General features: G+C 35.6%; 2 protein-coding genes across 2 annotated transcripts; one reads left to right on the top strand and one right to left on the bottom strand.

The window, feature by feature from the left end:
• Positions 1-3,163: 3,163 nt before the first annotated feature.
• On the top strand, positions 3,164-4,471 carry LOC137735280 (proline-rich protein 4-like). Its single transcript, XM_068474694.1, has 2 exons — positions 3,164-3,370; positions 3,792-4,471. The coding sequence occupies exons 1-2, from the start codon at positions 3,238-3,240 to the stop codon at positions 4,265-4,267; spliced, it is 609 nt and encodes a 202-aa protein (XP_068330795.1). The 5' UTR covers positions 3,164-3,237; the 3' UTR covers positions 4,268-4,471.
• A 1,569-nt stretch (positions 4,472-6,040) lies between these two features.
• Positions 6,041-12,336, bottom strand: LOC137733224 (CSC1-like protein At3g54510). The gene is made up of 10 exons (XM_068472377.1): positions 12,020-12,336; positions 11,153-11,290; positions 11,012-11,075; positions 10,646-10,858; positions 10,022-10,216; positions 9,247-9,545; positions 8,102-8,381; positions 7,637-7,915; positions 6,740-6,973; positions 6,041-6,513 (listed from the first exon to the last, which is right to left on the bottom strand). Exons 1-10 carry the CDS (start codon positions 12,334-12,336, stop codon positions 6,352-6,354), a joined length of 2,181 nt encoding a protein of 726 aa, XP_068328478.1. The 3' UTR covers positions 6,041-6,351.
• Between the last annotated feature and the right edge of the window lie 6,214 nt (positions 12,337-18,550).

The following is an 18,550-nucleotide window of genomic DNA, read 5'->3' as shown; positions in this document are numbered from 1 at the left end:
CATGTTTCTACTGTTTGTTAAACTTTCTGGCGTTGCTTGTGCTTGCATATTCTTCTTCGCTGTCATTTTATCTGACCTATAGGCTGTTTTTTGATGTGTTGTTGATCAGTCGTATCCTGACTTAGGCATATCTGCTGGAGGATAAGGCATTGTCTTCTTGATATGCTTCCATATTGATTCTGATCGTTATCTCTGTTGAAACATTAAACTTGAATGCTCTCTTCAGCTGGTTTTGTTCGCAGTTTTGCTGTAGTGATTGATTTCAAAATAGACATCGTCTTGAAATATGGTTGTGTTTGAGTTCAATCTAAGCAAGCTTCAGAGATGTTATCTTGAAATAGGAAGAGTTTTCAAGAGCATGCTGTATTGCACTTATCCTTGCAGTTCTTCATCTGCCATTATCACTCGTAGCCATCTTTGTTTGGAAAACTGCCTCTACCTCAAGCTCGCCTGCAAGCTCCTGCTCACCAGGTATTAGAAAATTATAAGAAAGTTATAGAACTAATGAATGCGATAGTACCTGGAGTTGAGTTCATTCAAATTTAGTGATGTCTGTTTAAGCTGAAACAGAAATGAGTTTGGGACTTAACCCCAGATAACTCTTAAAGTGTCGATTTGCAAAGATAGAATGCAGGACATGGACACGGAAAGTCTTTGTAACTTTACCTTCATTAATTCCTGGGGCGACATTTGTTTAATGGATTGGATCGATATATTCAACCATTTAGTGGAGACTAGAGATGATCAATGAAGTTGATAACGAACCATTGATCGTCCAATTTTCTTGCTTGGACCTCTAGACTGCATTTGGTAGCTCCAGTAAGTCGGCATACGGTTTTCTTGTTTTTGAGTTGTGAACAGGTAATAAACAGAGTTTGTTTGAAGTTCTGCAAGTGTTGTATGAGGAAGGAACAGAGCACAGGTTGCATTCTATAACGTCAAAACAAATTCTAAGATCTTAGATTCTTGACTATAACAAATGTGCTTAGTTCAAATTTTATTTAGGAGTAATATTGAGGACCCATTTGGTTCGCGAATTAAGGGATCGTGAATGAGTATGAAACACTTAATTACTTTTCATTAAAAGCAGTCCCCGCCTACAGCTACCTAGGTGGTTGGCTACCGCCACAATAATCTTTGGGCGTTCAAAAAATAAAAGGTGTGTGCTTAGACCCGCCTAGAACCATCTAAGAATCCGCCTAGGTTGTGACTTTCATTTAAACAGAAAATAGTCAGTTTTCTATTTTCTATTTATCTTTCAAATAAATTGAAAGAAACTTATTAAATACTTGGATGAACATTAATTATATGCTTGAAAGTGAATTTGAAAAAAATTACCATATTTACTACTAGTAATATTCCTCTTCACTTGTAAGTGAAAAGTCTTAGTTTCGATTCTTCCCGAACGCGAATTTTGGACCAATAATTATGGTTAGCCCATTATGAGGTTTATTACACTTCCTAACTTCTTAATGTAAATAATATCGAAGACATTCAAAAATATTTTTGTGTACTAGTACAGACACTCAAACTAGACATTGGAAAGAAAATAAAAGGTGGTTCCTAGTTATCGTTTCCCAGCATTTCTAAACAAGGGGATGGAACGTATACGAATATGCATTGCATGGGACCTTTTCCAACATGTAAAAATAATAATTAAATTTAGCATCACTAACCTTTTTTCCTCGAAGCATCACTAGTTATGCTTTGGTTTGTAAACTTTAACATCCAAATGCCAAAATGGGACCAACTTACAGTAAAGCCTTTTACTGAGATTATATGAACAAATGATTGAACCAAAATATATTTATTTTTATGGGACCATGTATCACATGTTATGTTTTCACAAAAGATTCTTAGACCTCGTTTGGTTTGTAGAATTGATTGAAATAGATAACTCATATTATTCAAGTTCAAAGTGTGTTGAAGTAAAGAAATGAAAAACTTGTGTTAAACTTAAACATAAAAGATGGATTATTGATTAAGAAAATTTAATCATTTCAATCCTCCAACAAAATGGTAGGATCCGAAAGGGTAAGTTTCTCTTGCTTGGTCCTCTTTTAATCCCTACAAAATGAAAGGTATATCGAAGGTCAAGGTGAATATACCTTGTATATAGGTACAAAACCGCTATATGCAAGGGATAGGTCTCATTTTGAGGGGATAAAATAGGACCTGGATTCTACCAATTTGTAGGAGGATTGAAAGTATAAGTTTTCTTAACGAGTAATCATTGCATATAGGATTGAAGGTATAAATTTTCTTCTTATACCCTAGACCCTAAACCTTCAATATGCCTTAAATATAATGGGTTATCCATTGTAATTCAATCCCAAATATCAAATATGCCTTATTATATTGTTCAGGGAGTTGATAAGCTAATCTGTTGGGATGAGGAATAAGTAATTCAAGGGAAATAACTTATTTTGTAGTTGATAGCTAATTTTGGGATCTTGATTTTTTCTAACCGTCACGTGCGAGTTTAGAGAGTAAGGCTATCGTTGTAGTCCGACAACTAAATCCTATGTGTAGTTCGACTCGCCTAATCCGTTTTTATCATTTCATTAAAAAAATTAGTGTTATGATATTTTTCTTCTTAGTGTTAGAAAGTAGAAAATGTTCCAACTCTCAAGTTTAAATAAATCCTCTAGCGTTGATAAAAGAAAATGTTCGGTTGATAGTCGCACACCGGCCAAGTTATATTTCAACAGAGTTGAACTGAAAAGCCTCAAATAAGTCTTTCCCAGCATTAATTCCGGTTGGCAAAATTGGAAAAGCAAAAAGCTAAATAGTACTGGTAACAGTTAGGGATATAGAATCCCATTCAATAATAATAATTATCATTGAGCCGCAAAAGCAGGTGAGTATGGAGAATTTTTTTCCAATGTTAATATTTAAACGAGTATTTTATATGTTATAAAATAAGTGAAAGAACACGACAAAATATATTATTTTTTTAGCTGGTATTATGACATGTTGGGTATCATTTAATACTCACTGCTGCAAGCCTGCAACGTTGCATCATTCTACAGTCCTAGCACCGTTTTGCCAATATTAATGTCAAATCCTCAATTAATCAACAAGGACTAAGCCTCCCAAGCAGCTCATCAAACATGCTATATATAACAAGGCCCGAGGAGCTGATAAAAAGCACCAAAACGAAATGATACGTTTGGATTAAGCACTTTTGCACTGTTAGTATATCCAGCGGTAGCATTAGAAAGTGCTTAATTCTCAATGCAGATTCCTGTTGCTTTCCAAGGGGCTCTTCTGGCTCTCTGGTTCTGCTTCTTTGCTGCAAGCTTCTGCTATACCAATGGGGAGACCATTGAGCTAGCTGGAGAACAAGCGGGAGCCAAAACTTTTTCAGGTAATCTATATACATATATAGAGAGTTTACTTTAAGAAAAACAAAGTATTTCAAAGAAACATTAAAATGACAACAATTTAATTTAGTGGTTATATGATTTTGTATTTACATGGTTTTTAGCAATGTTAATTTTTTTTTAAAAGACCTAAATAGTAAATACTACACGGTTCAAAACATTGGAATACATTGCTAAGTGGACCGCCAATTAAATCTCCCTATACTTGCGTGGATATATAGCAAAAAACAATTTCCAAACTAATGTTAGTTCCCTTTACCATTAGTCTAATGTGTGATTAAGTAGTAGTTCTTTAATAATCATTTTTATATAGTCTTCGTTATTAGTTAATCATACATTTGTTTTTTTCCTCTTACGTAATAATCTTATGCATGTCTCTGTGTCTATACTATGTCCATAATGAAGAGTTGCAAAAAGCAGAAGCCGCAGAAGTCAATGAAGAAGAGAAATTTAAAGTGCTTGCACACAAGCCCTTCTTCAAGAAGCCACCTCTACCCAAGATTCCCATTGTAAAGAAGCCATTTCCACCAGAGCCCTTTTTCAAGAAGCCACTGCCACCCCTCATCCCAATCTACAAGAAGCCACTCCCTCCACCAGTTCCGGTCTTCAAGATTCCTCCCTTTAAGAAGCCGGATTATCCGCCGGTTCCGGTTGTGGAAGTAAAGCCATTTCCGAAGAAGCCAATTTTCCCTCCACTTCCAAAATTCAAGAAGCCAATTCTACCACCTATTCCTGTTTACAAGAAGCCACTTCCTCCACCAATTCCAGTTTACAAGAAGCCATTTCCCGATCCTATCTTCAAGAAGCCGATTCCAACATTCAAGAAGCCATTTCCTCCACATCCATTCCTTGGGAAGCCATTTCCTCCCATTGTTCCCTAAAGCTAGACTTGCTAGTTTTCCCTTCCAAATAAGAGATGAGTAGCGCAGGAAGGTATTTACGAGTATGTAATAAAGTCCTACATGGATTGTAACTTTATTATCTTGAGATTTTGTGTTGTGTTGTTGTACTTTTGGTTTTGCTGTTATGTAAGTACTTTGTAATACAAGCTTTGCATTAATAAATTAAAAATATATATTACTTTTCCTTCAGTCCAAAGGATCAACTTCAACCCTTAGGAATGAGATCAGGAGCACATTGGTGTTTCCTGATATTAGTACTCATATGGTGAGTGCCAAAGAAAAGAACGAAGTACCTGCTAAATTTAGCAAGCAAGCAAAGAACCATTTTTTTAATAATGAAATAAATATGAGCTACTTCATTTATTTATTTATTTATTTTTTTTTTTGTGTGAGATTCAGAGAGACAGGTCAGCAGCTCATACTATCCCAAAACTTGCATCTTTTCACAACATGTGTTAAATTTTATTGCAAAAGACCAAGGTACAAGTAGGAATGGAAGTATTTTGTAATATGTTTGCTTAATTTCCCAGTGTAGTATTTTCGTACTCTTCAATAATTAGAAATTCTGTTGCAAGCTAAAATGTTTGGTGCACATGCTCAAGCATTTGAGTCACCTTGAAAACAAGGTTGCAAGCTTGAACGTCTAGTGCAATGAACGGGAAAATAGAATTAGAATCCACTATAATTACACTAAAAATTAAGAAAACTTGGAAGAAGTTGAGGTTTTACCATAAAACCAATTGGCAAATAGGGAGTAGCCTAATTATTTATAAACACAACCAAGGTCCATTCTGATGAGAGATTAATACTCTCAAAACCACCTCACGTGTGACAAATTTTTAAGCCTAACACGTGAACAATATAAATTGAATAATATAAAACACGTGTAACTGTTAGGCTTCACACATATGATAGCCTACTACTGAAGCCCATATGGGCAATGCATGGGCTTATTCCTGATTTTACGCATTTCCAGTTGAAGCCCTTTCAGTCATATGTTCATCACTATATTGTTCCCCCTTGGTAGGACATTGTAGGGGCACGTTACATTTTTAAACTAAACTTGTCAAGATTGGATCCCTTACATTATTATTTAAGAAAAATTAATGAAAATGGCTTGAAAACTTTGAGTTTTAACGATAAGGACAAAATAAAGGGTAAAATGAATACTACAAAGTTTGACTTTTTAGTGTAAAAATGTAATTTTTCGTTAAAATGAACAATACCACAGACTTTTCGTTAAAACTCCCTATTATTTATCACTTAACATCCTCAACTGGCAGTCATACCGCCGATTTTTCTCCCAGACAAGCACATGCCCTTAACCAAACTTTTGGGAGCAACACTTTGAAATCTTTGGTTACCAGTGCAGTTCAACAATTAGTACTCTACTGAAAGGAACCTAACTTCGAAGTTGATCGTATAAGTCAAAAGTTTTAACTTTAATGTACTAAACTGACATCCAACTCACATTTTCATGCTCACCAGTCAAAGAACATATACAAATTTCCCTTCCAAGGTGTGTCATTTCTCACGGGCTACACTACAACACATATGCTATCCATTCTTGTGTTTGAGAAAACGAATAAATGGTTATGTACATAAAAATTTCGAAGTATGTTTCTCGGGTTCTTTACAAATTTCTTTATGTAAAAGAAAGACGGTGCATCAAGTGAACCATCAAACGGAAGATGCGTCTTCAGCCAAACAATACTAGCATGACTCGATCGACTAACATCTTTTATTGCTTTAACTTGTAACTCAAGGTATATATAGGTTATTCAACTATAACAAGGAATTAACTTGATCACATCATCAATGTTGCTACTACGCTACGGAAGATTGACGTTATCAAAATAGGATGAGTACATATTTCCACCTACCTATGTACTGCAGAACCAATCTGAACGCAGCTATATATATCTATTTCTGTCTCTAGGCCTTGCTATATGTGTCAATACCTTGCACTGCGAGAAGCTTCTGACTTGGTGATGAAACACGTAAAAAGCAGTTACACCTGATTTTCCACATCGAAAAAAGAGGAGTATTGGGGGAGCTTGAGTTTAAAAAGATGATGAAGTAGTTAAGGGCGGTGTGTGGCTTGACCCTGGTTCCATGCAATTCAAGGGACGTAGACAAGGGGGGCAATAAGCAGTGCTAGCATTCTCATAGTTAAACTCCACCTGATTGCACTTCTCATCTAATTCATCAAATTCCTTGGCATTCTGAAAGGAAGTGTCAATTCAATGTAAGTTAAAAATTTGGACAAACTCAAGACTATGAAAAATTCAATCATTCTTAGTTGATAAAAAAAAAAGCACCCTAGGAAATACTTAAAGATGGCTTTAACCAAAGCAAGTTAACAGATTGATTCAAGAAACATGCTGCAATATGTAAGTGTTGTTTCCATCACAATTCACTAAATATACAAAAATAATTTCAGAAATATACCTGAATAGATAAAAGGTGGAATGCGGGAAGAAAACGCATCTTGCAGTATGCATTAAACATCAACGTCAGCACCAGAAGTGGAATTGTGGAAATGGATGCAGCTGGTTTTGATTTCAATCCGAAAAGACCAATCATAGTGATTTGCATGAGAATTATTGCAACGAGAATATAATGATGGATGTAAGGCCAATACTGTCCACATGTCTCATAAATAGTCTCATAAACATCGTCAATCTGCAACATATCAGAAGTCTGTAACACTTGTACTTGATATCAAAGTGCACAAAATAAGTTTTTAAAGTCAGAGGTGCAAATATATACAGTACTTGTAGTTGAACACAAGCGGTCTAACCTCCGGGGCGGACCCCAACCCAAAGGCACTAGATTGACTATTAGACTGCCTGTTTTGACCCATGTTCCCCTACGGTAAGGTTGATAAGGTATTTTGGCACATTCCCTTACAACTTGTGCTGCTGGTAGCTTTCTAAGAGCTATGACAAGTAACGGTTTCAAGCATCGAAAAGGTGCCAATAAAATTTCTGACAACTGAACCTTAGGCTGCATCTAAATGCGAAAATGTTTCTAGAATGATAAGTATTCGACACCCTATATTGAGCAGTGGATAAATGTAGCTTTTACATAGATTTGACTTCCAATTACATAAAAATAAATTAAGTATATTCGCAAGCACTTTTTGAAAAGAAGACGAAAATCTTGGTCTCGTTGTTTCTCCGAAATTTTGTTTAGATTACAAATGTTAAGTGGGAGAAGAAATGAAAAAGCAGACCTAAAAAACGAACCAAAAGAATTTAGGAGCAGTGAATTTACATGAACAGACGTATTCACAGGAACGATAACAAAGACTTTGATAATGTATGCAAAATTGGGGAAGTTAACCTGATTTATGAATACAGCATAGCCGAGCAAGAAGTATACAATCAAAAATGGGAGCAGAAGTGGTGCCACAACTGCATATACTGTACCGATCAGCACAGACAGCGAGACTAAAGGAATGATTCTGAAGTAAGGTAACGAATAAAGATAAGGAGTTTTCTCTTTTCCACGACCATATGTACAGGACCTTATAGCATCCCAACAAAGCAATCCAGGTTGAAGGATCTCCAACGAAAACCCCGATAGCCCATCTGTCAAAATATATGTCACAAAGAAATCTGCCTGAAACATAAAAAATAAAGTGGAAGTCAATAAAGAAAAAATAAAAAATAATCTGAGAATCCACAACTATTTAAAATTTATACAAGGTTAAGAAAAAAGCAACACTGAAATATCTTTGAAAATTATGAAGACAGTCAAATAAAACGATACGTAAACTGAATATTACAAAGTTTAAGAACAACTCACTTGAGCAGAGACAGCTCTAGCAAGGCGACTGGGGAAATCTTTTGGGTGAGTAAAAGATTCACCAATTTCATCTAATAAAGAGCCAGATAACAAGCTCCAAAAGAAGACGTTTCCAACTAGGAAATAAAAAACCATGTTGCATGCTTTTATCTCCTCCCTGCTCTTTGAGATACATCCTGATAGTTTAGCCAATCCGAGCATCGCAAATGGAACAATGTAGATAAACAATTTCAGAACGGCACTCGGAAGATATCCCGTTATGACAGAGCTTAACCCTGGTCTGTACATATCAACATTATCTAAGATGTCAAAATCATAAACACTAGCTATAACAAAAGCAGTACAAAGTTTGCTTAGAGAAGCTCTGAATTCAGAACCATGAATATTCAATTCACTAATATACGAAAATTCTAAGGACAACTTTTTGCTTCATTGGACGGCTGGAGTCTGGACTACTTTCGTTACAAGGCTAGCTCAAGAGAATATTTTTTGTTAACCAACAACAAACTTCCAACTGTTAAATATAGCATGTATTGGCTTCTATATGAAATCGATGAAACTATTTTTCTTTCAAATCTTTATACTAGTGATTTCAATGTTTAATATAATGTTCCAAAAGTTATGAATTGATAGTCAGATTGCTGCATTAATTAAGGCCAAGGTTCTAAAAGACGCTAGGCGCTAGTCGGATTTAAGTAAATCTATTATATTTTGTGTAAATAAGTGTGTTTATACTTAAAATATATATATAATTTCATTCTAAACTACAAAATAGAATGACATATATTAGAAAGTATTGGAACATAATTAAAACATGGGGAACATGCATATAATGTGTATTCATTTAAGCATTCAACAATTCTGTTACAATTTATTAAAAAAAAATGCAAAATGAAAGGCATCTATTTTCTGTCCAAGTGAGTCACAATATAGGCGGGCGCCTCAGCAGCTCTAGGCGCGCTTTCTTAATTTTCAAATACCTAGGCATTAATCGGAACGGTGCCCAACCGCCTAGCACCTAAGCGGGGCCTAGGCGGTGCTAGGCGGAGATTTTTAGAACAATGATTAAGGCCTATATTCCATAAGTCAAAGATTCAACAAGCACTCATGATTTTCAAGCAAAAAGAACGACAGGAAAATCTTACATCAACTGTAAAGCCATGGCAGGAGGAAACCATTTCTTTAATTTCTCAAATTTGGCAATTCCTTGGACGGCAGTGACTGGGATGGCAAAGAAAATTGTAAGAAGGGAGGCTGCAACAATAACTCCAAAATTGCAGAGTGGTAAAACTCTGACTGGGATTGCCAAATTTCTCCATGATACATCCCTGGGCTCTGGAGCGTCGTCAGTGATCCAAAGAAGCGGATTGGAGTGCTGCTGAGAGTGGGCAACTAGGGCTGCACCCAACCGAGACTTAAATGTAACAAAAGCGACCGGCAACTCCTACAAATATAAAAGAACTCAGGATGGTTATTGTACTAACTTATGGAGTCTAGTTTGCTTAAATGTATACGATTATGTAAAAATAGGGGAGAAAATGATTCTGGACTGTCAATAATGAAGGGAAAGTAAGCTATGGGTATGGAAAGAACTATTGAAAATCAATAACATTAGGCCTTTTTTAGTGGAATAACAATAGGCTGACGACTTGTGACATTTATTTATTTTTGTTTTGTTTTGAAGCGGAAAACAACGAGGAGCGTGACAAGATGGTTATAATTGTTTGTGTAAGGTGTGTGTGGTGGAGAGAGGAGAGAAAGCAAAAGGAACATATTCCTTATAGCAAGTAGTCTACTAAAATAATAAAAATTATTTGGCATGTGCATCTGATAGATATACAAATGAATAACTAGAGAACATACATGTTCCCAAACTATTTTATACGATGGGTTATTAAGGCGAGTAACACTGATAATCACCTTTTCGTGGAGCATATCTTCACACTGTAATTGGTGTATCTTGTGATGAAGTTCTTCAAGATTTTCCTCATAGACTAATATTTTCTCTGAATCTTCATGGGATGGATTCAAGAGCAAAGGGGTTTTGTTATGTTTCTTGACCACAAACCGCTTTCTCAAGTCTTCTATCTTTTTTTCAATGGATTTTGCCTGGTTCTACAATCATAAATTGTTTTCAGTTACAGCAATGGCTCACATTATAGTATCTTGATTAGAGGACGATCAAATATATGATACAGTAAGACTAAAAGAAGGATAATCAACCATAAGAACTATAAACGTTAACAACAAATCATAGTTCCACATTTTAACACTCGACAATTTACCATAAAAATACAGAACCATTAACCCTCATCAAGAATATGAACCATTGTCCTTATTACTATGTGTTTAATCATTAACCCTCCTCGCAAACAATCCCATGATATGTCATATTATCAGGAAGGCATAAACACGTACAATTATCAGGAAGTAAATTCTCTAATTTCTAATCTCACATTCGAAATATAAAGAACGGAGTGCAAGGGATAAAAACATAGTAAACTGATGCAGGGAGCTAATGTGATGAAAATGTTCAAGCCTTACCATCAACTCCTTAAATTCTTTTCCATCATACAAAATCTGATAAGAATGATACACATACGGGTAATGCTTAGAGAAGAACTTATTTACACAACACCCACGAGACTTGTGTTCGCTGCAGAAAGGAATTTCCCGAACCAGAACACTAAACTGATTAGGCTGATGCCTAATGTTCAGAAGTTGCTGAATCCTTTTAGCCAAAATCTCCTTATATTCCTGAAGAAGAAACGATGCAGGAAGTCACCTGTTACGTAAACTCATCTGAGTGTTAAGGGTCCAAGAAGCAAACATTATTAATTACAAATAGCTTCTTATTCTTAGAGACTAACTAATTCTTGACTATATGGATTGTAAGAGTGTAACATTCACCTTGTGCAATAGGTATACGCCATAGAGAGATATAAACCATAGACATGAAAAGTGCACCCAAAGCCTGTGGAAGTTGGAAAACTTGGTAACGAAAGTAATTGTGACAGAATCCAATCAACTGCAAGACTAAGACAGTCTCACCAGTTGGAACCCGGACTAATGTTAGATATTGAGAAAGAATCTAAGGTATGGTTGCTCATAGCTGTAAGACCGCCATTATAGTTTACTGGAACAAGTACCGCCAATCCAACAAGGGAGCATACCACAAAGAATTTGATACTACAAAGAAAAAAAATATATCAAGATATAGTTAATTACAGTGTTCACATTTCATATAAGTACATCCGTAGCCATAAAAGAATTCTTACAATTTGTAACTATACAACAAATGCTTTACTCAAAGATGCCAAAGAAATAACTGAAATAACGAACCCAATCAATCTCAAATTATCATGGGTTTGATTTCTCCAACCTCTATTTTGTACACACCAATATAGTTCTATATATTGGTATTGTATATAGAACGAGAACTATATTAGTCCGTATAAAAATCTGCCTTTTCTCCTCATTAACTAATGCCTTAACTTTTTCTTTGAGTACAAGCGATGTTCTAAACTAATATTCACTAGAAGGAGTGCGAGAGTTTGAACGCGAAACGCAGTTGGTTGAAGAGGAACGCACTAACCACCAATTCACCATTTGCACTAATGCATTAACTTTTCTTTCAATAACTTGTTTTCACATCATATTTTATTAAATAATGCATTTTTTTAAATCTCACATATATCTTACAGAAGCAGAAAACGTTAGTAAGAATAAAACGAACATTAAGAATTCAAGATTAAGCGGAACTTTCACTTATGTATTTAATTATTATCCGTGTTACACTAAGTTAATCTAAATTAAAAGAATCCGGTTTTGAGTATAGAGAAGACCACATCCTTCTAGCCAACTAATATTAAGTGGACAAATCAGTAAATATGTCATAGGCATAAAAATAAAACGAACCCGAGTTTGAAGAGCCTAATGATGATAAGTGCGTCGAGGCCATTTGATCGCAGGATTTCATCCTCGGAGACGCGAAACGCGCGGGAAATCCATGTAACAGAAGGAAGGAAGCGGCGGAAACCGACGGACGACGAGGCGTAATTATCATCGAAGTCGGGAATGTGGCGGTGGCTCTGGCGGTGGGATTCAGAGAGGCGGCAAGGATAGTAAATAGGGGCATTTGAGGGTTGTTTCTTGAGGACGGAGAAGAGGGTGAGGATGAAAAAAGCCAACCCTATGTTTATGGCCGCTGAAGCTATCAGGCTTTCAGGGTTCATGATCTCTCTATCCTAGTTATAGATTGATTTGGTTGGAGGTTGGAGGTTGGAAGAAGAGTGAGAAGAACTCTGAGGGAGGAGAGAGAGGGGGTTGATGTGCATGCAAATGAGAGAGAGAGAGAGAGAGAGAGAGAGAGAGAGGTGAAGAAGTTGGCAGGTCTGGTGGGTACGTGGCGGAGTTTCATGTGAAAGATGACGCATATAACTGATTGGACGTACATATGTTGGATATGCGACCGATCGAGTTTGTTTGCTGCTTTTGAGGGGTTCAAGTTTGAACCTTGTAAAAGAAAATTTGTAAATTACTATTTTCTTTTTGGGAAATAGCATTAATTATCTCATATTATTGATTCGAAAAAATTACAAAGAACAAAATCTTCATCAACCCAATTTTGCAAGAGACCTCTAAATGAAGAATAAAAGTTTCAACAAAAAGAAAAGAACAAATATGGTGCCAAATAAAAATGAATCCTAACACATCAATGCAATTTGAGATACATTGATTATATTATGGCCCTAGTCCTTATATATAGTGTAGTATTATATCCATGTGAGTCTATTTCGTCCAGACCCTTGGGTAATTATGCTAAGGACATTGTGTGTTTTAGCCTTAGCATGTTGTTAATCAACTTGTTTGTGTCCCGTATCACACAAATAGTCCATTGTTATAACCATCGGACACTTTGGGTGTATACATGCTAAGGACACCGTGAATGTTTAGCCTTATAACTTAAGATTATTTTCAAAAGAGATGTCAAAAGTGCCAAATAGAATATAAAAACAACAATTTTTTTCCAACCGATGCGCGCCACCCATCTCAGGCGTTTCTTTTGACAGCAAAATCAAATCCTTTCCAATTGAATTATTTAATAAATGGCTCTCACATCCACCAATCACATGATGTACCCGGATCAATTTGCACAATTTTCTTACAATTTTTATAACAATAGGACCTAGAATATATAATAAAATAATAATTTGACTCATTCTTTGGAAAAATGAGAAAATACCTGTTTAATCTACATGTATCTGTATTGTGTTGCAGGATTTATGAGGAGTATATGTTTGATACACATCCACCTGTATTATGTCACAAGACTAACGAGAAAGATTGTAGGGTAATGAGTGGCTATGAACAAATGGTGGTCGCTTTCGACTCTAGAGGAGTTACAAGAAGCATCTATATATATATATATATATATATATATATATATATATATATATATATATATATATATATATATATATATATATATATATTATACTATCGAGGAGGTATTCTCTACACCTGTATCGTGCTATGTGATTTGCAAGGCACGTTTACGAATTTTTATATTAAGTATTGTCATATTATACTGACAAAAAAAGACTAATACACTCGAGATCCGTTGTAGAATTTTTAACAAGTATTTTTACATTAAGTACTTAAAAGAGTATTATTCTGTTGTAGTTATATTTTACGGGAGAGTCCATTGTACCCTTTGATTTGAAATAAAGGAAATTGATCAATGTTTTTATTTAAAGGGAGAATCGTGCTTTCTCAACTCACGTCGTACATCATTGTGCCATATTTCAATACAATATAGGCATTGGGTTTGGAGGAGGTAACAGTTTGATGACCCTAGAAACGACTCAGCCGAGATAAGGCAAGTCTTCTTTCATAGATGATGCTTGCAATGCGGTGCTTCCACCAAGATAATTACATTTGAATCCAAATGGTTTTACAATTTGGGTGAATTTTTATGAACAAAATTACTGATGACACGTCCCAACTCAGATATTCAAACAACACATGGATGATACGTGTTGGCCGACATTCAAGGGTGACAAAAGCCATGAGTGTGTGAAACCGTGGGGATATAACAGAATAAGCAATTCAAAAACTATGCAAGCAGTAACATTCACAAAGCAGATGCAACACAGAACAAAACAGAAGTAACTGTAATCCCATTTAAACACAAAAAAATAGAGCATTCAACAGTCACAAATTTGAATAAAGATGTGTAAATATGTTCAAAGCATACCATTACACGGAAGTGCTAGAGAAAGTACGACATCAAGTAACAAATGATCATAAAAGGAAGCCATACTCAAGAGGACAGATGCAAGTCACTGGTAGGGACACGCCTTGATGCTCGGGTCGTACTCTTCATCGCTATGTCCTGAGGGGGCGCAAAACAGAAAAGGTGAGAGCCGCTACAGGGCAGCGGCCCAAAAGGCCACGCGTGGGGGAACCCGAGGTCCCTTCTAAACTCACATATTTTTATAAAATATCAGCCTAGCATGCAATTCATATTTCATGATTTGAGCATGTTTTATGATATGTTTTACAGAGAATTTATGATTTCTTTAAATTGCTTTTACGGAATATTTATAATTTATCGAAATTACGTTTTACTAAAGGTTATGAATTATTGGAATTGTGTATATGAATTTCTATGGATTTTGAATATGTTTAATTTTTCTTGTTTACGAATATGAGATTCCATGGATTTATGGATATGACTTACTATGGATTTATGAGACGAGGTTTGAGCTTTTGAGCTCCGGTGATTTGATATGAGATTTTCAAGGTATGTTTTTGGTACTTATCTAGTGGGTTAGATGTCTATGGCCATAGGACACAGTTATGGAGTAGTGTATATTATACCCCCAACTTCACTGCCATAAGCAGTGTCGGACAGCTTCACTAGCCACAACTAGTGTTAGTGTGTGATGTATATATTTTCTTCTCCAGGGTAACCCGGAGCTGTACAACTTCACCTTTGGGTAATGGGGCCACCATGTTTCTTCACTAGTATAACCCAGTGTCGTACAGCTTCACATTCGGGTGATGGACATGTACTGCCTTTTGGCAACTATGATACCCCTAGATAGTACAATATTGATTGGATTCATGGATTTCCCTTCGGGCAATGATTGCACCGTTATTGAGCATGGTTTTACTCATGCTTGTTTTACGAATGATTTCATGGCATGCTAGTGCTTTCTAAAAAACCTATTATGTAGTATTATATATGTTTTCAAAATAGAGGGTTAGTATGTTCAGAAATAAATTGGTTTTTGTATTATTAATATTAATATAAATTATGGTCCACTCACTTTTTCTGTTTTGCGCCCCTTCAGGACATAGTGACGAAGAGTATGATCCGAGCATCAAGGCATTTCCCTACCAGTGACTTGCATCCCTCCTCTTGAGTATGGCTTCCTTTTATGATCATTTGTTACTTGATGTCTTACTTTCTCTAGAACTTCCGTGTAGTGGTATGCTCGGAACATATTTACATATCTTTATTCAGATTTGTGAACGTTGAATGCTCTATTTCTTTTGTGTTTAAATGGGATTACAATTACTTATGTTTTGTTATGTATTGCATCTGCTTTGTGAATGTTACTGCTTGCATAGTTTTTGAATTGCTTATTCCATTATATCCCACTTTCACACACTTATAGCTTTATCACCGTTGGGTGTCGGCCAGCACTTGTCATCCAGGTGTCATTTGAATATCTAGATTGGGGCGTGTCAACTAAGAAAAGATATTTTTTTTTTAAAAGGGCTCGGATTATTGAAAAAACAATGTGAGGTGATTCCTGTAAAGGTGTCCCTCAAATAAAATTATTTGAGAAAAATAAAATTATTTGAGGGATCTCATAATTAAAGGAGATTATTTGAGAGTTTGTAAAAGAAAAGGTTGATAAGATGAGTGTTGACATCGGAATTGCGATGGTCAATAAAATTTGATCATTTGACTAGTAAAAGCTCACTGGTCCATTTGACTAGTAAGCTATCCAGTATTACGATTTAGTGGTATTTCTATTCATATAAAAGTGGGAGGTCTTAGGTTCGAATATCGTGGATGACGAATTTGATACCAAATTAGACTGGCCATTGTGTGGCTTAGCCGAACTCCCTATCTCCTTAATATAAAAATATCGATGTACTTGAAGAAAAAAAAAAAATCACGGATCCTACACAACACATGTGGCACCTGACTCATCGAGCAAAGTGGGCTATTAGAAGTAACACTTGCCAATATTTGAAGCTCCGTAAACAAAGCACAGCAAGTCTAAGAAGAGGGCAAATCAACCTTGGTCCAAAATTTTCAATCATGGGTTAATTCCTTAAACCAAATATTTCGATTTAATCAAAAACTAAATTAAATCAATTAGCTTGAATTAAACTAAATAAAACTCACTCCCACAAATTACGGATTCATATTGAGGATACAAAGACTCGATCACTTACTTATAAATACTAGACTCATTCTTAAAAATGTAAGCTAGAAAAAAGAAGCAAGTTCAAGTCTTTGGAGAAACCCAGAAGGGTATCTAGCAAAAACTAATACAAAACACAAGAACACTCATATTCTCCATTTCGTGAAGAACCAATAAGTACAACAAATACATGTGTCAATTCATTCACCACCAAAGTAGCAGACTAACCACCACGTTAGTGTTGCAAGCATGTCTATAGCCCATGAAGTGTTGCACGCCAAATGCCGTGTTTTATACATATATATATACGCATAACAAATACATGGTCCCATTTTATTCAGAATCAAGTCCCGACAACCCTTAAAGAAACCTCAAGCCTATAAAATCATCAATATAAATAGTATTTGGGACATGCATGCATGGAAGTAACTAATTGGAAAATTTAGTCCAAAGTTTCAAAACAATTTAGTGTGGGGACTCCATTTAGTATTGAAATAAATTGAACACGGAATCGGTTTGAATTCTAATCCCTTACCTTACTCCATGGTGTAATCCAAACTTTCATACTTTTCATTCAAACCTTTACATTTCACACAATAATAATGCGAAGAAAGTCCAAACGAAATTTGTCATATTTGGGTGATACACGCGAACGCTCTACAAACAATTTGAAATTCAAGTTCGAAAGTAAAGCACCTAAAATCAAATCACAATAGTATCTAGAATATGTATTGAGTCTTTTAAAAGCAGATCTTCTAGAAATTGAGCGACTGCCATAAGAAACAATTAGTCAAACTTCGAGAATAACTCCTTACTCTCTAGAATTATGCTACTTGCTTGTTATCTTGTGCGTATGCTTTAGTGCATGTATAGTTTTTCATTAATGAGTAGGGAGATTTCAACTTAGATAGGGGACGCAGTTATTCTATCAAGGGGTTTTAATCATTATGAGTGGGAAAAAGTAGCTTGCTTCGTAATTACTGACTATTTCTGGGTTCTGGTTCTTTTCAATAGTGTTGTCCAGATTTAGAGAGTAAGACTACTATTGTAATTCGACAACCAAGTCTTATGCATAGTTGGACTCACCTAATTCATTACCATTCTTTTATAAAAAAGAAAGAAAAAAAAAAGATTGTTTTTTTCCATTAAAAACAAAGTATGACAAAATTGGAAAAGAGAATTTATTAGTCAACCACGTGTAATAGAAGTGAACAATAAAGTGGTTGGACGGGACAAAACTTATATACATATTGTTGTAACACGTTATGATGAAAACCGGCTCTTCTCTTAAGCCTATTATGTTTGATTGATGTTGCCGCTCAAAATTGGTAGATGGGTCTATCTTTATCTGGATCCTGCTAAAGCTGAAAAACATGAGACATAGATAAAAAATCGTTTAGATCCGGACCGGGCTTTTGAAAGCTCATGTGACCATAGGCTCATGCTTCCCCTCGATTTACCGAGATTTCCCCCGTTGTTTCAGATTTGAGAAAGGTTCGAAGAGGACCCGCACGCCAAACGAATCCTCTGTAAAAGAGGAGGGTGTTGATGGTCCAGATGGTCTGGAATGAGTAACGACTTCATTCCCCGAAACATTTAGAAGTCAGAGAAAATGAGCGCGTCTTCCAGAAATGGTGGATTCATAGTATAATGTCCTTCTTGACGTAGGTTAGGGTTTCCTATATGTTTTCTCAGTAGTCCACTTTCCCCTTTCTGAACATAAATTCAGCATAATCACATACAAGTATATGTAATAGTTAGGTTCGTGGGTCAATGCAACGTCCTCGACTCTTGTGTTACAGTCTAATTGAAATCATCCTCCTTATATATTAATATTGTATAAAATATATAACTTGTTAATGGGCATGGTGGTCAATCAACAGCTTGCTCACCATAGTCGACACTGCTCAAATATTTTTTTTTTCTTGATTCAATAAAACTCTCATTACTACGGTTGAGATTTCTTAAAGAATAAATATAAAATCAAGAAATGCTAAGG

This window comes from Pyrus communis, chromosome 5 (genome assembly GCF_963583255.1).
Source record: "Pyrus communis chromosome 5, drPyrComm1.1, whole genome shotgun sequence".
In the NCBI taxonomy this organism is placed as follows: Eukaryota; Viridiplantae; Streptophyta; class Magnoliopsida; order Rosales; family Rosaceae; genus Pyrus; species Pyrus communis.
The sequence above is the reverse complement of the archived record's forward strand: the minus strand, read 5'-3'. Positions and strand labels throughout refer to the sequence as shown.